Genomic DNA, 24,606 nt, shown 5'->3' on the forward strand with positions numbered 1-24,606 from the left:
CATCCTCGGACACTTGCAAGTCCGGTTTCCCCTTAATATTATCCATTTATAGAATTCTTTGAATTTCTTGATCTGTAGACCGCAATATCTTACTCTTAGTCTGAATCTCAGATTCAATCCTCAAAGTGGCTAGCCAACTCGAGACTTGACTTATTTCGAATCTAAACCCCGAGTCTCGTACTCTTTCTAACAATGCCCATTCCTTACCATCAAATGTGCGACACTTAACTTCAGACTCAATACATCAGTTACCCGGTTGGCTTTCCGGGATGATACCAAAGGTCACAATCATTGTCCTTTAACAACTCTATTCACCGACACTGCCTCAGACTTAACTCCTTTTTGCGAAAACAGATATTTGAGGCTCTGGTGGTCTGCATAAATTTGAAATTTCTCTCCACATAAATAGTATCGCCACATCTTCAGGGCAAATACTATTGCAGCTAATTCTCAATCGTGCGTCGAAATAATTCATTCCATGCGGCCTCAATTGGCGCGACGCACATGCAACTACCCTTCCATGTTGCATCAAAACATATTCAAGTCCTATTAATGACGCGTCACTATAGACCTCAAATCCTCCTGGTCCGGATGGAATAGTTAATACCAGGGCAGTTGTCAGCCTATGCTTTATCTCCCGAAAACTCCTTGCACACTTATCATCCCATTCGAAGCTAGTTCCTTCTTAAGCAATCGAGTTAACGGCACGGCTATCGACGAGGACCCCTCTACAAAATGTCGATAATAGCCAGCCAATCCTAAGAAACATTGAACCTCCATTATTGAGGTCGATCCTAGCCACTTAATCGCGGCCTTAATCTTTGACGGATTCACAGAAATTCCATTTCCCGACATTATATGTCCAATGAACGCTACTCTGCTAAGCCAAAATTCACACTTACTGGACTTAACGAAGAGTGCGTGTTCTCTTAAGGTCCGTAGCACCCTACTCAAATGTGCTTCATACTTTTTTGAGCCTTTCGAATACACCCATACATTGTCAATGAACACTATGATGAAATGGTCTAGAAACTCCTTAAATACCCGCTTCATTAGATCTACGAAGGCAGCAGGGCATTGGTCAGACCAAAGGGCTTCACTGTGAACTCATAGTGCCCACACCGCGTCCTAAAAGCGGTCTCAGGTATTTCCTCTTTTCCGATTCTCATTTGATGGCATCCGATCCGTAGATCAATCTCAGAGAACACTGAGGCTCCTTACAATAAGTCATACAAGTCATCAATCCTCGACAGTGGTTACTTATTCTTAATCATCTCCTGATTCAACTGCCGGTAATCATTATACAACCTCAATGTCTCATCCTTCTTCGTTCAAACAGGACCGGCGCTCTCCATGGAGACACACTAGGACAAATGAACCATTGTCCAGTAGTTTCTGTATCTGGATTTTCAATTCTTTCAATTCTGACAACGACATCCTATAAGGCGACTTCGAGATTGGCTCAGTCCCGGGGCCAACTCGATAACCAACTTCATTTTCCTTTCTGGTGGCGACCTCGGCAATTCCTGAGGAAAGACATCGAGAATCGCACACCACTGCTATGTCCTCTAGCCGCACTTCTTCTATCGTCGAACCAACCACACTTACCAGGTAACCTTGACAACTCTCATCCAACAACTTGGTTGCTTCCACTGGTAAAACTCATGGGATCGAGGTTCCTCCTCGACTCGACACTAACTCGAATTTATGGTGTCCAGTCGGACTAAACTGAATCATCCAGTCACAGCAATACATCACGGCATTTCGGTTGACTACTCAATCCATGCCCACCACTACCTTAACATCACACATAGGCAGAACCACTAGGTCTTTCCTCTCTTTTCTATCACCAATCACGAAAGCGGTAGCCCTTTCTATCACTTCCTGTTCGATTGCCTGGGCCCGCTCATAAATCTCATTATAGTCCTTCCGATTCAGCGATATCGTCTGACTACGGAGATCCGGCTTCAATCTATCACGGAACCTCCGGACCTTACCCAATGTGTCCTTCATTATTTTTCGGACGAACTTGGATAACCTAGCAACCTTAGCTTCATATAGGTCCACTATCGTCTACCTTTGATGGAACTTCATAAACTCAGCCAACTTCCGCTCTCGTGCCCTCTCAGGGTAGCACTTGCCTCTGAAGGCCTCAACAAACACGATCCAATTCTGAGCGGCACCAGCAGGAAACACTCTTCCTCTGGTGGCTTTATACCAATCACTTGAATTTCCTTGCAACTAGTATACTGCTAAAATCCCATTTTCCTCATCCACGCATTCCGATACCTCAAAAGTCTTTTCCAATTTCTCTACCGAGAGTGACGCAACCTCATAGTCATCTTTTTCCATCAGACTTAAGGGTTTCAATCTCAGAAACGGTTTAACCACTGATACTTCTATCTACTTGCATTTCCTTTACCTCAGTCAGGACTTTCATTATCACCAATAGCAATAACTACAACGGCTTCAACAGCCTGAACTTTAGTGGCAGCTCGCTCTTGAGCCTGTCCACCTAAAAGATCACTAATATCCTCAAGTCCCCTTACGACCCTAACTACTTGCGGGTCCATTGCTGCTTGGCTCTCAAAACTTAATTGGCCCCATATACACCTACCTCTCAAGCTCAACCTTGTAGGTTTTCTATCACTACTCACCTACCTGCTATAATTCCACTCAGGAATTAGAGACCTACACCAAACTAAGCCGGTCTAAGGTCCTAGGCAGGTATCTACCACAACAATCAAGCAACCGACATGCGGCCTAATACAAACAGCACAGAACTTCACCCAAGGAGATTCGCATACTTACCTCGGGTCCTGCCGCACCTGCATTTTACGGGTCAATTTGTACAACCAATCAATCAAGACACAGACAGTCAGGAGGTACACTTAGCACACGAGGTCACCCTACTGGCTACCCAAGGTCATCGCTCCTTATCACTCCAAGCTTCGACCTAATTGGACCGAGATGACCTTGCTCTGATACCAAATCAAACGGGGATGTCACGCCCCGAACCCTACGACGCGCAACATCCCACGCAAAGGCCGAATTTATGTGCGACGTCCCAGGACGCGTCGCCGACCCAACACACAACTCTGAGCTCAAGGCACATGCGGAAGCAACATACACCCGTACATAACTAAAACATCATGACTATGGGTAGCAACACAAACAATAATTACAACTGGCATTAATAACAAAGATATACAATATTCATTTACAACACCAGCACAAAAAGCTAAATGGTTTAGCGGCCGCTACAATATAACTCTCCCCGTTCCAATCGGGGTACATTGGCCACTGAACGGTCTATCTGGTCCACAATCCCAAATACGATTCGGCACACCTGCCATCCTCAAGGCGGGGGTCTGAAAAATGGGGTTAACAACAACAATGAGACGAATCTCAGTGAGTAAACCCCCTAAACCTAAACTAGGCTAACATGCACCTCCTGACAGGCAAGCAAACACACAACAACAATATCTGCCAAACAATTGACCTAGGCCCTTGGGCCCAGATCGAGCATACAATTGACCCTACAGGTTAGGCATTTTATAATAATATTCACGGCACATACGCGAACACACTGGTCACACGTACGCCATACGCATGCTCATGCTCATGCTCATCAGTGCCTGTCTCACACACGAATCACCGGCACGCACATTAGCCACATACTCTGGCACACATTTGCCATGCTCATGAATTGCCGCAAACAATGCACTCTGGCATACGGCTCATTTTCATTTATAAACCGACCCGAAGGCCACGACCCGAAGGCCCACAACACTCCGCGTCCTGCGCCTAAGCACATATGGCCCAGTGTCTCTAGCCCGCGTAAAACACATCAGGCGCAACACCGATCTCCTTACGGACCAACGCCGTCTTCCGGACAAACCGGGCATCGTCCCGCGTAAACGCATCAGGACGGCATCGACCCCGCGCCGAAATGCATTAGGCCTTAAGTGATCACACGGCACACCGCCAATTTTATCTGAGCCCCGGGTAAAAGCATTAGGGCATTTAGGGTGATCACAAATGCTCATGTCAGGCACGCAAACTCGCACACTTTTCTTCTCATGCCCATTCTCAGCATACGAAATGCGTGGCCATGCAATTCCCGCACTCGGGCAAATGATGCAAATCATATGAGAATATAATTACAACATTGGCACATCAATGAATCACAAATTCATACGAGCATATAATTCCATATAGCCCAACACATAATTCACACTCTTGGGCATCATAATTCACGCCAAATCGATGGCCAATCGCACACCGCATTAATCGGTCACACAAACACGCGGCATGGCGATATAAAATTGAGCACCAATGAGTACAAGTCAGCCACAACATCAACCAACATGGCATGCTCGGGAATTTTTATAATTGAACCCTAAGAAATCCAAGCTTAGGCCAATTAAAAGCACTATGGGCAACCACCAATTCTAGTCGATCTAGGCCATAAATCAACTTCAAAATACTCCATTAGGCTCCCCAAATTATTCCCAATCAGCCACTAATTAGACAATTCGAGACATTTCCAAACATTCACAATTAAACCGCAAATCGTCCGATCTTAGTCTAATCAACTCCTGGCATAGACGGCCACAAATCAGCATGTTCTCGGCCATTTTTCCACTCCGCTCATAAAAATGAACACCCATAGAATCAGGGTAAATCTGGGCAGTTTACACAGTGACCGAAATACCATTAAAATAAATAGTAAACGAACTCCAAAAATTCTGAATTTTGGATATATCATAAAAAGCATCTTGATGAACATTTCTTCTGAAGAACACGAAATCCAGTTCAATCTATAACCATGCCTTTTTGTTCCTCGAAATCAGACCAAAATCAGTTCGCTCTAATGGACTGTTTTGTCCTCAAAATACATTTCTTTCAACAGCCAAATCACCTTGAAAAGCTTTGAAATTTTTATATGTCATAGAAAAGAAAGTCACCAACAACTTTTGTGAAGGAACTTTATTGAAAATAGATCTGGAAAATTTTATAAAAATTTGGACAGATAGAAAGGTCGCGTGAACAGTATTTTCGGCAGATTTCAGATGGTCCACAGATGGACCTACGAATGGCTTCAAATGATCTCCCAAAATTCCAATTTTAAAATATGTTATACCTCAGGATGTGGGGGACAACTTTCATGAAGAAAACTTCCTCAAATTCGGCCCACAAAATTCTCCACAAAAATAGCAAATCGGATGGGTACAGTAGTCACGAATCCGAGAATCCCACCAAACCTCAAGGATTCAAACCCTAATTGATTTCTACCGAATTTCTACCGCCAAAACTCATTCCACCATGTCCAAACTATTATCCAACAGCCACATGAACATCCATGAACACAACAAGGGATCAAGCTCTCCTCTAATCCATCCCTAACCCATCTAGAAATGCTTAAAAGCCTAATTAGGGTTTAGGGATAGTTTACTCACCTAATTATAGGCTCCAAACAGAGCTGAAACGACGGGGAACGGGCGGTCCAAGCGGCGGCTCACAACGGCGGCGGCTTGCTTCTCCCGCGGCGGCGCTCCGGCGGTGATCGGCGATTCACGGCCGGGAGAGAGGGAGAAGAGTGATTTGGCTAGGGAGAGAGAGGAGAGGAGGAGGGGCTGCCGGCTTGGGAAGCAAGAAATGAGGAGAGAGAGAACATTATTGGTCTTAAAGGAGATTTGACCAACTTTTCCTAAATGCCCACTTTGCCCCTTGATTACTTGGTCCATATGATTCCAAGCCAAAATATCCAAGGGTATTTAGACATTCAAAATTCTGAATTATTGAGGGCCAAGAATGTCCAAAATATTTCCTCAATAATTATCCAAAATTTCGGAATACCAAAAATAGGCCTAGGGGCAAAATCGTAATTTTCCGATTCCGGGCCGAACTTCCATTTTTCGACCGTACCGGCCCCAAATATGACTGGCCACACTAAAATGACGTCATCCTCGCAAAAATAGTCGCACACAACCCCGAAATCCTACGTCCAAGTCCGGATCCAATCTCGCGATCAAAATTGCTCAATTTAAAATTTTAGGGTCTCTCACTGACGAGCGGCTGTTTAGGGGTTACGCGTATTGACCTAGGGTTACTCGAGTCGTGACGGTCTCGATTACCGAGAGAACGCGAGGAATTATCGCTAGTTCCGGAGGTCGCGATCGTTCGGATTAGGTTCGGGATTTGTTCGCCACGCGTACTCTCGGTCGTGCGGAATCACCCGCGTTCCGATCGTACGTCACTGGCCAAACTAAATCTGTCACCTCCCTAGGATCGACCCACATTGGCCCAAAATATTTCCTCGTCGTTTCTCGAAATCGGTGCCCGATTCGCAATCGGGTCCCTGGTCCACGTGCCGTTTTCCTAATTAGCCATTCCCTATTGGTCAGTATCCCGTGAAGGATCCGTTACGGGCGAGACTTATTAAAATTAACTGAGGAATAATATCAATATCATTGATCCCGAAAATGGGTCGTAATTCAGGATGTTACAGCTCACATGATGGTCAAGGAGTGGACTTTATTGGAAATGGTAAGGGATTCAGAATTTAAGTTTGAGGTGAGCCATGTGTCGAACCTACTTGCCACGTTGAGAATCGAACCGAAAATACAAATCAAGATTAAGGCTTTGCAGTCTACGGATCAAGAAATTCAAAATATAGTTGAAATGGACGCCGCCAAGAGAAAATTGGATTTTCAAATGTCCGAGGACGGGATCTTGAAGTTCCGCGGACGATTGTGCGTGCCCGACGATATGGAACTTAAGTAGGAAATTTTGAAGGAAGCTCATCATAGCAATTATAGCATTCCTTCGGGCAGTACAAAGATGTATCAGAACTTGCGGCAACATTACTGGTGGAATGGTATGAAAACAGATGTGGCCAAGCATGTGGCGAAATGTCTGACCTGTCAGCAAGTAAAGGCGCAGCATATACAGGAATTGTTGGACAAGGGTTTCATTCGCCCTAGTGCGTCTCCATGGGGAGCGCTAGTCCTGTTTGTGAGAAAGAAAGATGGAACTCTGAGGCTGTGCATAGATTACCGGCAGTTGAACCAAGTGACAGTAAAGAACAAGTATTCGCTGTCGAGGATTGACGATTTGTTCGACTAATTGCAAGGAGCCTCAGTGTTTTCCAAGATAGATTTGAGGACTGGGTACCATCAACTGAGGATCAGAAATGAGGACATCCCCAAGACTGCTTTCAGGACTAGATACGGGCATTATGAATTTACAATTATGCCTTTTGGACTAACGAATGCCCCAGCTGCTTTTATGGATTTGATGAATCGGGTGTTCAAGGAATTCCTGGATCAGTTTGTGATAGTTTTCATTTATGATATACTAGTGTACTCTAAGAGCCCTGAGAAGCATAAAGTACATTTAGTAAAAGTGCTATGGACTTTAAGAGAACACGAACTGTATGCCAAGTTTAGTAAGTGTGAGTTTTGGCTCAGTCGAGTGGCATTTCTTGGACATATAGTTTTGGGAGATGGAATTTCTGTCGATCCAGCTAAGATTGAGGCAGTAATGAAGTGGCTTAGACCGACCTCGGTAACAGAAATTCGGAGTTTCTTAGGATTGGCTGGCTATTATCGACGTTTTGTAGAAGGTTTCTCGTCGATAGCCATGCCGTTGACGCGATTGCTAAAGAAGGGATCTAAGTTCGTATGGGATGATAAATGTGAGAGAAGTTTCCAAGAGCTAAAGCATAGACTGACAACAACTCCCGTGTTGACCATTCCGTCTGGACCAGGAGGATTTGAGGTCTATAGCGATGCATCACTAAGAGGACTTGGCTATGTCCTGATGCAACATGGAAAAGTGGTAGCGTATGCGTCGCGTCAGTTGAGGTCCCATGAGATGAATTACCCGACGCACGATTTGGAGTTGGCAGCAATCGTCTTTGCTCTTAAAATCTGGAGGCATTACTTGTGCGGAGAGAAATTCCAGATTTATACCGATCATCAAAGCCTCAAGTACCTATTTTCACAAAAAGAGTTGAATATGAGGCAGCGCCGATGGATGGAGCTTCTAAAGGACTACGATTGCGACATCTTGTATCACCCTGGTAAGGCGAATCGAGTTGCTGATGCCTTAAGTCGCAAATCTAGTACGGCACACCTAATGGTCAATGAGTAGACATTGTTGGAAAGGCTCAGAGATTCAGAGTTTAAGTTCGAAGTGATCCGGATGTCCAAGTTGTTAGCTGCGTTAAAGATCGAACCGGAGATTCAGACAAAAATCAAGGAACTTCAGTCTACCAACCAGGAAATCCAAAAGATCGTTGGGTTGGATGCTACTGAGAGGAAGTCAGACTTTCAAGTGAGCGAGAATGGAATTTTGACGTTTCGAGGCAGGATGTGCGTGCCGGATGACGCAGAACTCAAGGAAGAAATCTTATCGGAAGCCCACAGAAGCAATTATAGTATCCATCCAGGCAGCACGAAAATGTACCAGAATTTGCAGCAACATTATTGGTGGATCGGAATGAAGGCGGATGTGGCCAAGTGTTTAACGTGCTAGCAAGTAAAAGCTCAACATTGCAAGCCAGGTGGCTTATTGAGACCGTTAGAGATTCCCGAATGGAAATTGGAGCACATCACGATGGATTTCGTGACGGGATTGCCGCGAAGCCAGAGAGGACATGATTCTATATGGGTCATAATGGACCGCTTAACTAAGTCAGCACACTTTCTGGCAGTGCGAAAGGACTTTTAGAAAGATACGCCAAATTGTACGTGCGGCAAATAGTACGTCTTCATGGGGTGCCAGTGACAATCACCTCGGACCGTGATCCAAGGTTCACGGCCAACTTTTGGAAAAGTTTGCAATCGGCCCTAGGAACTAAGTTGCAATTCAGTACGGCATATCATCCGCAGACAGATGGCCAGTCTGAAAGGACAATTCAGACCCTAGAGGACATGCTGAGAGCTTGTGTATTGGATTTTCAAGGCAAATGAGAAGAACAGCTGCATTTAGTGGAATTTGCCTATAATAACAGCTATCAGCAAAGTATCCATATGGCACCGTTTGAAGCCTTATATGGTAGGGCGTGTAGGACGCCATTATGTTGGGACGAAGTTGGTGAGCGAAGTATCACAGGCCCAGAATTAGTACAGCAGACGGTTGAGGCCGTCGGGATTATTAGAGACAGACTGAGAACAGCGCAGAGTCGCCAAAAGAGTTATGCCGACAGAAGACGACAACCCTTGGAGTTTCAAGTGGGAGATCATGTATTTCTCAGGGTGTCGCCAATGAAAGGATTATCCCGATTCGGCAAGAAAGGAAAGCTCAGTCCAAGGTACGTCGGACCATTTGAGATATTGGAAAAGATTGGCGATATGGCTTATCGACTTGCCTTGCCACCCAATTTATCCCAAGTGCACAATGTTTTCCACGTATCAATGTTGAGAAAATATGAACCAGATCCGACTCACGTCTTAAGATACGAGGAGATAGACATGGACGATAAAGTGTCGTACGTGGAAAGACCAGTCAGGATCGAAGATAGAAAAGATCAAGTGTTGAGGAACAAGACGATTCCAATGGTCAAGGTTGTCTCGGAGCACCACGGAACGGAAGGTGCCACTTGGGAAAGCGAAGAAGCTATGAGACGTCAACACCCCCAGTTGTTTGAGTAGATAAGGATAGATTGCAAATTTCGAGAACGGAATTTTTATAAGGGGGGAAGAGTTGTAACAGCCCGAATTTCGATGTAATTCCGGGATCAATAAAATTGACATTATTTCGTATTTTATTTTAGTAAGTCTCGCCCAGAGCTGATCACTCTCGGGATACTAACCAATGGGGTATGGCTAATTGGGAAGAACGGTACGTGGACCAGGGACCCGATCGTGAATCGGGCACCGATCACGAGAAATGATGAAGGAATATTTTGTGCTGACGTGGGCCGATCTCAGGAAAAGGGATGGATTTGGTTTGGCCAAGGCCAACGATGTACAAGCGGATCACAGGTGATTCTGCACGATCGAAAGTGCACGTGGCCAACCAGTCCTGAACTGGAACCGAACGATCACGACCTCTGGGACTAGTGATAATTTCTCATTTTCTCAATGATTGGGACTATCATGATTCGGATAACCCTAGGTCGATACGCGTAACCCCTAAACAGCCGCCTGTTAGTGAGAGACCCTAAAATTGTAAATTTAGCGAGTTTTGGTCACGAAATTGGACCTGGACTTCGGTGTCGATTTTCGAGGTCGTGTACAATTGGTTTTACAGGACTGACGTCATTTTAGGATGGCCATGCATATTTGGAGTAGTTTCGATCGAAAAATGGAATTTCGATCCAAAAGTGAAAAAAATTACGATTTTGCCCCTCTGGACCCCGACATCGATTTCTGAGGGCGTAAGAGACTATTTTACGTGGCCGACACCATTTTTGAGTGGCCACGCACATTTGGAGTTGGTACGGGCGAAAAATGGAATTTCGACCCTAGACCGGAAAAATGACCATTTTGCCCCTAGGCCATTTTTGGTTCCGAATTTTGGGAGAAATTAAGAGGATTAATTAATTTTGGATTTATCTCAATTATTGGACCTAAAGACCATTTTACCCTTGCATTATTGGATTGGATTAAATAAGATCCATTAGATTAGGGGTAAAATGGGAAAATGCGTAGGATTGCGAAAAGTGTCCCCCTTAGGCCCCCCATATTTGACCGGTTTGACCCCTCCCTCTCTCTCTCCTCCTCCTCATTCGGCCGACCTTCCTCTCCCTCTCCTCTCCCGACCGACTCTCTCCCTTTCTCGGCAAAGGACGCCGGAGCAAGTCGCCATTGCCGGAGCCGCCGTTCGCCGGAGCTGCTGGTCGCCGGCGTCGCCTACCCTCACCACCATCCCGTCCCACCTTTTTCTCTCTCTCCCATCCACGTTCGGCGTGAGGATCACCGCCGGACCGTCGTTCGCCGGGAAGCCGCGCCGTGCACCTTCCACGCCGACCAACCACCACCGTCACCCTCACCGAACCACTTTCCCTCCGCCGACTCACCATCCCCTTCACCAGAGCCGTCTTGGATCGCCGCCGTACGGCTAGGCCAAAGGACGCCATCCGTACCGCCGGCCGCCGTGAGCAGTCGCCGTCACTGCCGTGGGAACGCTACCGCCGGTTCCACCGTTCACCGGTGATTGGCTGCCGTTCCTCATTGTCTTGAAGTTGGTTTATTGGACTGGCATGGGTTAATTGAGGATTAGATGACTGAATTGCCGGGTATGCCGGGTTGATTGATTTACCGATTGGTGAATTGTGAATTGGGCCGCACGGTATTAATTGGCCAAGTGAACAAATTGTTGTGGTATGAATTTGACTGGTTGCCTAAAGTATGTTTGATGATCATGGTGCATTATGCTGCATTTCATGGCCACACATTGTGTATGCCAAGAATGAGGCATGTGATGAAATCGTGCGAGAATGCATGTCTGCCATGAGCATATGATCACCTAATTATACCTTGATGTGTTTTACGCGAGGTTCAGATAAAAATTGGCAATGTGCCGTGTGATCACTTATTGGCCTTCGGGTCGTGCCGTCCTCATGCACTTTGTAGCAGGACGATGCCCGGTATATCCGGAAGACGACCAACCTCATGCACTTTGTAGCAGGCTCTGGTTCGTAAGGAGATCGGTGTTGCGCCTCATGCACTTTGTAGCAGGCTAGAGACATTGGGCCTGGGGCGTTTTTACGCTGGCCGTGGAGTGTTGTGAGCCTTCGGGCCGTGGCCTTCGGGTCGGTTTCTAACTAAAAAAGAGCTGTATGCCAGTGTGCAGTGTGAGCCAATATGAAACATGGCATGATGATGACATTTACATGCATAAGAGTGCATGGGCTAGTGCGCGAGTGTGGGAAACTCGGTGATTGGCATGCGAATGAAACAATAATGAATATGATCATGCGTATGACATACGTGTAACTGGTGTGTTCACGTATGTGCCGTGAGCATTATAATGAAATGCCTAACTTGCAGGGTCAGTTGTGCGTTCGATCTGGGCCTGAGGGCCTAGGTTAATTGATTTGCACTTGTTATATATTGTTTTGCTTGTTTGTCTGTCAGGAGAATGCATGTTAGCCTAGCCTAGGTTTAGGGGTTGTACTCGCTAAGATTCGTCTCACGGTTGTAATAACCCAACTTTTCAGACCCCCAGCCCTGAACATGCCGAGGCAGCCACCTCTTTTTGGGATCCCGACGCAGATCCATAGGACTTCGAGAGTATACACAGCTGGCAATGGGGAAGAGTATGTGAGATATCATTCCGTAGTTTATGTGAATGTGGGTGAGTACTTTTACCAAGCGCAAGAATATGTGGCCTGGTGCCTGAAAGACGCCGACGGAATCATCGGGAGACCTCTCAGGACTTTTGACATCCCAGTAGATATAGGTGGGGTGATGATACCCTAGATGAGCGAGAGATCTTCAGAGGAACCTACAGAGTCCTCAGACCCGGATTGGGAGCCTTAGGATAGACTGGAGGCTTAGCAAGGGAGGCCATCTCTTTTTGTCTGTGGACTCCCTTTTGACATAGTTGACTCACCCTAGCCACCTACCCTTTTTGTCCTAGTGGCTATTAACTGCTTGTACTGTCCGTTTTTATTGTATAAATGGGTTATGTAAAAAGGTTTTCTATAATGTTATAAAGTGTATATATTTTCAGTGGTTGTTTGATTGTAGCCGTGCTACCCATTGCCTCGTATTATTTATATTGTCAGGGTTTGTTTATTTCTTCCGCTTGTGCTTGTTCTCTGTTTGGGCGTTGGGTCGGCGATGGTTCCTGGGACGTCACACCATAATCGACCAAGGTAGGGATGTTGCGTACCGTGGGGTTCGGGGCGTGACATCATTGATCTCGGAAAAGGGTCGAAATTTAGGATGTTACAACTCTTCCCTCCTTACAAAAATTTCGTCCTTGAAATTTGCAATCTAAACCTATCTACTCAAACAAATGGGGGTACTGACGTCGCATTGCCTCTTCGCTTTCCCAGGTAGCACCTTCGATTCCATAGTGCTCCCATACAACTTTAACCATCGGGATCGTCTTATTCCGTAGCACTTGATCTTTTCTGTCCTCGATCCTTACTGGCCTCTCCACGTACGACACCCTGTCGTCCACGTCTATCTCTTCGTACCTCAGAACGTGGGTCGGGTCTGGTTCATACTTCCTCAACATTGACACGTGGAATACATTGTGTACTTGCGACAGGTTGGGTGGCAAGGCAAGTCGGTAGGCCATATCTTCGATCTTCTCTAAAATCTCAAATGGACCGACATACCTTGGACTCAGCTTTCCTTTCTTGCCAAATCTGGACAATCCCTTCATAGGCGACACCTTGAGAAATACAAGATCCCCAACTTGAAATTCTAAGGGTCGTCGTCTCCGATCGGCATAGCTTTTCTAGTGACTCTGAGCGGTCCTTAATCTATCCCGAATAATTTCAACTGCTTCGACCGATTGCTGAACCAATTCTGAGCCTGTGATACTTTGCTCTCCAACTTCGTCCCAACATACTGGCGTTCTACACACTCTGCCATACAAGGCCTCAAACGGCGCCATTTGAATACTTTTCTGATAGCTATTATTATAGGCGAACTCCACCAGGTGTAGCTGCTCTTCCCATTTGCCCTAAAAATCCAACACACAGGCACGTAACATGTCCTCTAAGGTCTGAATCGTCATTTCATACTGGCCATCCGTTTGTGGATGATAGGTCGTACTGAACTGCAACTTCGTTCCTAAGGCCGATTGCAAACTTTTCCAAAAATTGGCCGTAAATCTCGGATCACAGTCCGACGTGATCGTCACTGGTACTCCATGCAACCTGACAATCTGTTGCACGTACAACTCGGCGTACCTTTCCAATTCAAAATCCTTTCGCACTGCCAGGAAGTGCGCTGACTTAGTCAGTCAATCCACTATCACCCAGATGGAATCGTGTCCTCTCTGGCTCCTTGGTAGTCCCGTGACAAAATCCATGGTGATATGCTCCCATTTCCATTTAGGGATTTCTAATGGTCGCAATAACCCTCCAGGCTTACAGTGTTGTGCCTTCACTTGTTGGCACGTCAAACACTTGGCCACATGCTTGGCCACATCCTTTTTCAATCCATTCCACCAATAGTGCTGTCGCAGATTCTGGTACATTTTTGTATTGCTAGGGTAGAAACTATAATTGCTGCGATGTGCCTCCCTTAAAATCTCCTCCTTAAGCTCCAAGTCGTCGGGCGCACATAATCGTCCTCAGAACTTTAAAACTCCGTCCTCGCCCACTTGAAAATCCGATTTTCTCGTAGTAGCGTCCATTCCAACAATCTTTTGGATCTCTTGGTCTATAGACTGAAGTGCTTTAATCTTTGCCTGGATCTCAGGTTCGATCCTCAACGCAGCCATCAGGTTAGACATCCGGCTCACTTCGAACTTAAACTCTGAGTCCTTTAGCCTTTCCAATAAGGTCCACTCCTTAACCATCATATGCGCCATACTTGACTTCCGACTTAGCGCATCCGCTACTCGATTCGCTTTCCCGGGATGATACAGGATGTCACAGTCGTAATCCTTCAGAAGTTCCATCCATCGGTGCTGCCTCATATTTAATTCTTTCTGCGAAAATTGGTACTTGAGGCTCTGATGATCCGTATAAATTTGGAACTTTTCCCCGCACAAATAGTGCCTCCAGATCTTGAGGGCAAAGACGATAGCTGCCAACTCTAAATCATGCGTCGGATAATTCATTTCATGTGGCCTCAACTGGCGCGTCGCATACGCAACTACCCGTCCGTGCTGCATCAATACACAACCAAGTCCTTTTAATGACGCGTCACTATAAACCTCAAATCCTCCTGGTCCGGACGGAATGGTCAATACCGGGGCAATTGTCAGTCTATGCTTCAGTTCTTGAAAACTTTTCTCGCACTTATCATCCCATTCGAACTTAGTTTCCTTCTTAAGCAGTCGCGTCAACGGTGTGGCTATTGACGAGAACCCTTCTACAAAACGTTGATAATAGCCAGCCAATCCTAAGAAACTTCGGATCTCCGTTACTGAGGTCGGCCTTGGCCACTTAGTTACTGCCTCAATCTTTGTCGGGTCCACAGAAATTCCATCTCCTGAGATTATATGTCCAAGGAACGCTACTCTGCTAAGCCAGAACTCACTTACTGAACTTAGCGTAGAGTGCGTGTTCTCTTAAAGTCCGTAGTACCTCAGTCAATGTACCTCATGCTCCTCGGAGCTCTTCGAATATACCAGTATGTCATCAATGAACACTATGACGAATTAGTCCAGGAACTCCTTGAACACCCTGTTCATTAAATCCATGAAGGCAGCAAGAGCATTGATCAATCCAAAGGGCATCACTGTGAACTCATAGTGCCCGTACCGCATCCTAAAAGCGGTCTTAGGAATATCCTCTTTTCTGATTCTTAACTGATGGTATCCCATCCGTAGGTCAATTTTAGAGAACACTGAGGCTCCTTGCAACCGGTCAAACGGATCATCAATCCTCGGCAGTGGGTACTTATTCTTAATCGTCACCTGGTTCAACTGCCGGTAGTTGATACACAACCTCAATGTCCCGTCCTTCTTCCTTACAAACAGGACTGGCGCTCCCCATGGAGACACACTAGGACGAATGAAACCCTTGTCTAATAATTCATGCATCTGAACTTTCAATTCTTTTAGTTCCAATAAGGACATTCGGTACGGCGCCTTGGAGATCAGTTCTGTTTCTGGGGCCAATTCTATCACAAATTCCACTTCTCGCTCTGGTGGTAAACCTGGCAATTCCTGGGGAAAGACCTCGGGAAAATTGCACACTACGGGTATCTCTTCCAATTTAGGTTCCGCCACTGTCGGATCAATCACATTCACCAAATACCCTTCACAACCTTCATCCAACAACTTAGTCACCTTGAGCGAAGAAATCCAAGGGATTGAGGTTCCTCCTCGATTTCCCTGAAATTCAAATCTAGGATGTTCAATAGGATTGAACTGAATCACCCTACTGCCACAATCCATTATGACTTTCTGCCTTACCAGCCAATCCATTCCAATTATCACATCAAAATCAAACATGGCCAACACTGCCAAATCAATCCTTTCTTCCCTACCCCCGATAACTATCTTATAGCTAGGACACCCCATGTCACGCCCGTACCCCACGAAGTGATAACATCCAACGCACAGGTCAAATTTTGTTGCAACGCTCCTAGGACGCGTCGCCGACCAAAAACCCAAACAGAGAAGATAAGGCACATGCGGAAGCAACGTATATAAATATATATACACCCGTACAATATACTCATGAGACCAAAGATAGAACAACAACCAAACTGGAATATACTTACAAATATACATTTTCATTTCCACGAGGAAACCTTTTTACAATATCCATTTGCACAATATAAAAAAAAAAAACATCCAGCACAAGCAGTCAACAGCCACTCGATCAAAAAGGGGGAAGTGGCTAGGGGAGGATAGGGCGTCTACAGGGAAGGTCACAGTAAAAAAGGTATGAACTTCCCTTCTTAGAGCTAGGGCCTATACTAGGGCTCCCAGTCAGGGTCTGAAGACTCCGAAGAATCATCTGACGACTCCTCCGAAGAACTCCCAGGGGGCTCAGACTCCTCTGGCTCCATATCCTGTGCTACAGCCTACTCATTCTCTGAATTCGGCTCCAACTCCGGGTCCAAGTACAGTCCTATCTCCTCATCCGAGCCTAACTCTGCAACCTCTCCATCCTCATCTAAATCCATGGCCTCCGGTTCATCCTCTTCGTCCGCAAACTGATCTGGGTCCTCGACTATCACTTGCGGCTCCTCACCCATTGCTTCATCCTGGAAATTCCAATCATGATTATCCTGGGGATTTATCACCTCACCGTCCGCGACTATAGGCGCCATCAAGCCATTCTCATCAAGTGGGGCATCGAAGGTCTTGAGAGGCCGGCCTATGTTCCCATCAGCGTCTCAAAGACACCAAGCAACGTATTCTTGTGTCTGATAGAAGTACTCCCCAACATTAACAAAAACCACAGATCTATACCTTATATAAGCTTCCCCATTGCCCGAGGGAAATACACTAGTCGACTGCTGGATTCATGTTGGAATCCCAAAAAGTGTTGTCAGCTTTGGCATACTCAAAGTCAGGGGTCTGAAAAGTTTGGGTTATACAACAATGAGAATGCGTCTCAGTGAGTAAAACCCCCTAAACCTAGGCTAGGCTAACATAAATCTTCTGACAAACGAAACAACACACTACGCAAACAATGACCTAAGCCCTTCGGCCCAGATCGATCATCACATTGCCCTTGCAGGTTAAACAGTTTGGTATATACAATCACGACACATACATGGCATGCATAGTCACACGTACGCCATACGCATGTTCATGCTCAATAGTGTTTGTTTCGCATGCCAATCACCAAATCTCGCACATTCGCACAATAGCTCATGCACTCTTATGCATGTAAATGTCATCATCATGCCATGTTTCATTCTGGCTCATACTGCACACTGGCTCAATGCTTAATTATTAAGTTATTACGACCCGGGAAACTCATCGAGTCCAGTGTCTAGAGCCTGCTACAAAGTGCATGAGGCGCAACACTGTTCTTCTCACAACACTCCGTGGCCAGCGTAAAAACGTATTCCTGGCCCAGTGTCTCTAGCCTGCTACAAAGTGCATGAGGCGCAACACCGATCTCCCTACGAACTAGAGCCCGCGTTAAACGCATCAGGTTGGTCGTCATCCGGATGTACCGGGCATCGTCCTGCTACAAAGTGCATGAGGATGGCACACCCCGCGTAACATGCATCAGGGCGAAATGTGTTCACACATACACACAGCCAGTTATTATCTGAACCCCGTGTAACACGCATCAGGGCAATTAGGTGATCACATGCTCAAGTCAGGCACGCATTCTCGCACAATCTCAACTCATGCCTCATTCTCGACATACAATGCGTGGCCATGAAATGAATAAATGCAACATGAGCATCATATATCTCCCTCGGGTATTTAATCAATCCATGTCGCTATAACGTACTCAACTGATCGATTTAATACTGTGCGGGCCAATACGCAATTCAACAATTGGAGAAATAACTCAAGCCGTCAATTGACTAATCACACTCCGCATCATTTGGCCACCTAAACACACGACATGGCAATACCCGATTTACTATAATGGAGCACAAACAACTATTAACCAGTCAACCCAGAAATACCCGGCAATTCAGATGTATAATACTCAATTGGTCCATTTTAACCCAATAAATCGCCAAATGGAAAGCCACTATTCACTCCCTTACCATTTGATTCACCACAATAATCCACCAATTAATCGCGATGTTAACCTTGCACTACCAATATTAAATTCTCCTTGAATCGGACCAGTATATTCTAAACCGTGTCCGTCTAAAATTGTACACTATCCTAGACCGAGTTTAGAAAGTGATACTCACTTAATTCTAAGCTAGGGCGATGAGAACAGGCGGTCAATTGCAGATGAACGGCTGAATCGGCGGCGGCGCGGCTCACGGCAACGAGAGGCGACGGTCCGGACGGCGGCTGAAGGTGGCGGGCACGAGGCGGCGAAGAAGGAGTGGTTCGATGAGGGTGAGAAACGATGGCGAGGACGGCGGCGACAGTGACGCTCCAGTGGCCGGTTCGGCTTCTCGGCGAAGGACGGCTCCGGCGTTCCTTGGCCGGGAGGGAGAGAGAGCGAGAGAGATGACTGATCGGACGGGAGGGCGATGAGGACCACGGCACAGCTGAGCAGCGGCATGACGGCGTCCCTGTGGCTAGCAGCTCCGGCATGCACGGCGGACTCACGGCCGAGAGGAAGAGAGCGCCGGCGGAGGGGGAGGACGATCGTGGGAGGCTGGCTGGGAGAGGAGAGAGAAGGTGGAGGGTAAATGTGAGGAGAGAGAAAGTCAAATGGGTCAAATATAGTGGCTAGTGGATGCCAAGTGTCACTAATCTAGGCCCTTTGACCAAAATACCCATAATCTAATGGTTCTAATATAATCTTATCCAATAATTGAGGGGCAAGATGGTCTTTAGCCCTAATAATTGAGCTAAAATACAATTTCAATTAATCCAAAATAATTCCTAAAATTCGGAGCTGAAAAATAGGCTAGGGGCAAAATGGTCATTTTTCCGGTCCCGGGTCGAAATTCCATTTTTCGACCGTACCAACCCCAAATGTGTGTGGCCAACATAATATGATGTCAGATTCTCAAGAATAGCCTTTTAAGCCTTTGAAAATCGGCATCGAAATCCGGGCCAATTACGCGATCAAAACCTGCTCAATTTCAAATTTCAGTGTCTCTCACTAATGAGCGGCTTTTTAGGGGTTACGCATATCGACTAAGGTTATCCGAGTCGTCATGGCCTCGATTCTCGGGAAAACGAGAGGAATTATCGCTAGTTCCTGAGGTTACGATCGCTCGGTTCAAGTTCAGGATCGGTTGGCCTCGCGTACTTTCGGTCGCACAAAATCACCTGCTATCCGATCGTACGTCGTTGGCCTTGGCCAAACCATATCCATCACCTTCCTACGATCGGCCTACATTGGCCTAAAACGTTCCCTCATCGTTTCTCAACATTCGTGCCAGGTTGACGATCGGGTCCCCGGTCCACGTACCGTTTTCCTAGTTAGCTATACCCCATTGGTTAGTATCCCAAGAGTGATCAGCTCTGGGCGAGACTTGCTAAAATGAAATGAGAAATAATACTCGTTTTATTGATTCCGGAATTGAGTCGAAATTCGGGCTGTTACAACTCTTCCCCCCTTACAAAAATTTCGTCCTCGAAATTTGCAATCTATCCTTATCTACTCAAATAACTGGGGGTACCGACGTCTCATGGCGTCTTCACTTTCCCACGTGGTACCTTCAGTTCCATGATGCTCCCAGACGACCTTGACCATTGGGATCGTCTTATTCCTTAGCACACGATCATTCCTATCTTCGATCCTGACTGGTCTTTCCACGTACGACACTTTGTCGTCCACGTCTATATTCTCGTACTTCAGAACGTGGGTCGGATCTGGTTCATATTTTCTCAACATCGACACGTGGAATACGTTGTGCACTTGGGACAAATTGGGTGGCAAGGCAAGTCGGTAAGCCATATCACCAATCTTTTCTAAAATCTCAAAGGGGCCGACGTACCTTGGACTGAGCTTTCCTTTCTTACCGAATCGGGACAATCCTTTCATAGGCGACACCCTGAGAAATACATGATCTCCAACTTGAAACTCCAAGGGTCGTCGTCTCCGATCGGTGAACTTTTCTGGCGGCTTTGCGCGGTCTTAAGTCTTTCCCTGATAATCTCAACTGCCTCGACCGACTGCTGCACTAATTCAGGACCTGTAATACTTCGCTCACCTACTTCGTCCCAACACAAAGGCGTCCTACACGCTCTACCATACAAGGCTTCAAACGGTGCCATCTGGATACTTTGCTGGTAGCTGTTATTGTAGGCAAATTCCACTAAAGGCAGCTGTTCTTCCCATTTGCCTTGAAAGTCCAGTACACAAGCTCTCAACATGTCCTCTAGGGTCTGAATTGTCCTTTCAGACTGGCCATCTATCTGCGGATGATAGGCCGTACTGAATTGCAACTTGGTTCCTAAGGCCGATTGCAAACTTTTCCAAAAATTGGCCGTAAACCTTGGATCTCAGTCCGACGTGATCGATACTGGTACCCCATGCAATCTAACGATCTGTCGAATATACAGTTCCGCGTACCTTTCCAATTCGAAATCCTTTCGCACCGCCAGAAAGTGCGCTGACTTAGTCAGTCGATCCACTATCACCCATATCGAATCATGTCCTCTCTGGGCTTCGTGGCAATCCCGTTACAAAATCCATCGTGATGTGTTCCCATTTCCATTCAGGGATTTCTAATGGTCTTAACAGCCCTCCAGGCTTACGGTGTTGGGCCTTCACTTATTGGCACGTCAAGCACTTAGCTACCTGCTTGGCCACATCTTTCTTCAGTCCATTCCACCAATAATGCTGCCGCAAATTCTGGTACATCTTTGTACTACCTGGATGGATACTGTAATTACCGCGATGTGCCTCTCTTAAAATTTCCTCCTTGAGCTCCAAGTCATCAGGCACACGCAATCGTCCTTGGAACTTCAAAATTCCATCCTCACTCACTTGAAATTCCGGTTTCCTTGAGGCGGCGTCCATTCCAATAATCTTTTTGATCTCTGGGTCCATAGACTGGAGTGCCTTAATCCTTGCCCGGATTTCCGGTTCGATTCTCAATGCGACCATCAGACTAGATATCTGGCTCACCTCAAATTTAAACTCTGAGTCTCTAAGCCTTTCCAGCAAAGTCCACTCTTTGACCAACATTTGCGCCATACTTGACTTACGACTTAGCGCATCCGCTACTCTATTCGCTTTTCCCGGGTGGTACATGATGTCGCAATCATAGTCCTTTAGAAGTTCCATCCATCGACGCTGCCTCATATTCAATTCCTTCTGTGAAAACAAGTACTTGAGACTATGATGATCCGTATAAATCTGGAACCTTTCTCCACATAAATAATGCCTCCAGATCTTAAGGGCAAAGACAATCGCTGCCAACTCTAAATCATGCGTCGGATAGTTCCTTTCATGCGGTCTCAACTGACGCAACGCGTAGGCAACTACCTTCCCGTGTTGCATCAGGACGCAACCAAGTCTCCTTAACGAAGCATCACTATAAACCTCAAATCCACCTGGCCCAGATGGAATGGTCAATACTGGGGTCGTTGTAAGCCTATGCTTCAACTCCTGAAAACTTTTCTCGCACTTATCATTCCATTCAAACTTAGATTCCTTCTTCAACAATCGCGTCAGTGGCATGGCTATCAAGGAGAACCCTTCTACAAAACGCCGATAATAGCCAGCCAATCCTAAGAAACTCCGAATCTCGGTTACGGAGGTCGGCCTTGGCCACTTCATTACTACCTCGATCTTAGCTGGGTCTACAGAAATCCCTTCTCCCGAAACTATATGCCCAAGAAATGCTACTCTACTTAACCAAAAATCACACTTACTAAACTTGGCGAAGAGTGCGTGTTCTCTCAAAGTCCGTAGAACCTCAGTCAAATGTACCTCATGCTCCTCCGGGCTTTTCGAATACACCAAAATATCGTCGATGAACACTATGACAAATCTGTCCAGAAATTCCTTGAACACTCTGTTCATTAGGTCCATGAAGGCGGCGGGGGCATTGGTCAATCCGAAGGGCATCACTGTAAACTCGTAGTGCCCATACCGCGTTCTGAAAGGGGTCTTAGGTATATCCTCCTTCCGAATCCTTAACTGATGGTATCCAATCCGCAAATCAATCTTAGAAAACACAAATGCTCCTTGCAGCTGATCAAATAGATCATCGATCCTAGGGAGTGGATACTTATTCTTAATTGTCACCTGATTCAACTACCGGTAATCAATACACAACCTCAATGTCCCATCCTTCTTCCTCACAAACAAGACTGGTGCTCCCCATGGAGATACACTAGGACGAATAAAACCTTTATCTAATAATTCTTGTATCTGGACCTTTAGTTCCTTCAATTCGGACAACGACATCCGATACAGTGCCTTTGAAATCGACTCAGTCCCAGGGGCCAATTCTATCACAAATTCCACTTCTCGCTCAGGCGGTAAACCAGGCAATTCCTCAGGAAAGACCTCGGGGAAATTACATACTACGGGTATCTCTTCCAACTTAGGTTCCGTCATTGTTTGATCCACAACATTCACCAAATATCCTTCACAACCTTCGTCTAGCAACTTTGTTACTTCGAGCGAGGAAATCCAAGGAATCGAGGTTCCTCCTCGGTTTCCTTGAAATTCAAACCTTGGACGTCCAATCGGATTAAATTGAATCGTCCTACTGCCGCAATCCATGATGGCCTTCTGGCTCACTAGCCAGTCCATCCCAATTATCACATCAAAATCGAACATGGCTAACACTGCCAAGTCGATACTTTCTTCCCTACCCCTAATCACAATCTTACAATTGGGACATCCAAAAGAGACTAACATTTTATCATTCATAGGTGTCGACACATTAAGCATAGTCTCAAGCAACGCCGGTTCCAACCCAACTAACTTAACAAATTGCTCCGAAACAAAAGAGTGGGTCGCCCCCGGATCAAACAACGCATAAGCAGCATGATTGCAGAGAGAAATGGTACCTGTGACCACGTCCGGCGCATTCTCAGCTTCTCTGCGCGTCATGGCATAAACTCTTCCCTACGTCGACGGTCGTCCTTAATTGGCCGGTGGGGGAGGTCCGGCTTGATTTCCAACTTGGGAAGGCGGCAACCTGGGCGGTCCTGAGGGATGCTGCTGTGAGCAACTCCGAATCTGGTGCTCTAGACTCCCACACCTGAAACATGGCCCAAATCTACTCGGCTGGGGGCTTGGCTTTCCTATATTCCGTCTAACGGGTGGAATAAACTGCCTGTTTCCTGCCATAGGCCTTTTTCCCATACGGCGGTTATCTCTGCTCTGGGCAAACCGCTATCCAGAAGCAGCTGCTCTTTCTTGTTGGTCCCGCTCTATAATCTGAGCCCGCCTATACATTTCTCCATAATCCTTAATGTCGTGCGATAATATCTGACTCCGAAGATCCGGCCTCAATCCGTCCCGGAATCTTCTAGCCCTATCTCGTGGGCTTTCTACCATTGTCGGGGCAAACTTTGCCAATCTCGCAAATTCTGCTTCATATTGGTCAACGGTCATCTGACCTTGGCGTAATCGCATAAATTCCATTAACTTCTTTTCCTGGGCGTTCTCCGAGAAATACTTCTCATAAAAACTTTCGACAAACACTGCCCAGTTCAATTCTGCACCTACCGGGAATACCCTACCCTTGGTGGCTTTCCACCAATCATTCGCACTACTCTGCAACTGATATGCCGCCAACGTCACTTTCTCTGCATCGGTGCACCCCAACACCTCAAATGCCTTCTCTAATTCCTCTATCCAATCTGGGGCAGCCTCGGGGTCACCCTTGCCATTAAATTTTGGCGGCTTCATCTTCAAGAATTGCTCTACCAACTGGGGCATCTGCCTGGCTACTGCGGGTTGGGCCTGCCCTTGCTGGGCCTGATTACCTTCATTACCACCTATTGGTGCAGCCTCAGCAGCCTGCGCATAAGCGGCGGCCCTTTCCTGCTCTTGCATGGCCATTATGTGTCCTATTTCCCGCAGAGTATCCATCACATCGTCAAGCCTTGGGTCTCTAGCCTCACGGACTCCCTCACTAGACTGACCTTGGGGCTCTTTTCCTCTTCTCCTACTCATCCTTACGAACTCGGCTACTCAACTACCTGCTATAATTTCACTAAGGAATTAAAGACTTAACCAATCTAATCCAGTCTAAGTCTTAGGCAGGTATCTAGCACAACAAGCTAGCACTCAGCATGCGTTCCAACACAACTGACACAAACTTCACCCATGGAGATTAGCACACTTACCTCGGGTCCTGCCGCACCTGCATTATTACGGTCACACAATCAATCACTCAAAGCACAAATTGTCAGAAGATGTACTTA

General features: G+C 46.4%; 1 protein-coding gene across 1 annotated transcript; it reads right to left on the minus strand.

The window, feature by feature from the left end:
- Positions 1-23,569: 23,569 nt before the first annotated feature.
- On the minus strand, positions 23,570-24,355 carry LOC130136990 (uncharacterized). The gene has a single exon (XM_056307662.1). The coding sequence runs from the start codon at positions 24,353-24,355 to the stop codon at positions 23,570-23,572; it is 786 nt and encodes a 261-aa protein (XP_056163637.1).
- Positions 24,356-24,606: the final 251 nt, after the last annotated feature.

Source organism: Syzygium oleosum, unplaced genomic scaffold (genome assembly GCF_021117445.2).
Source record: "Syzygium oleosum isolate NSW1041296 unplaced genomic scaffold, Sole_v2.1 Sole_v2.02, whole genome shotgun sequence".
Classification (NCBI taxonomy): domain Eukaryota; kingdom Viridiplantae; phylum Streptophyta; class Magnoliopsida; order Myrtales; family Myrtaceae; genus Syzygium; species Syzygium oleosum.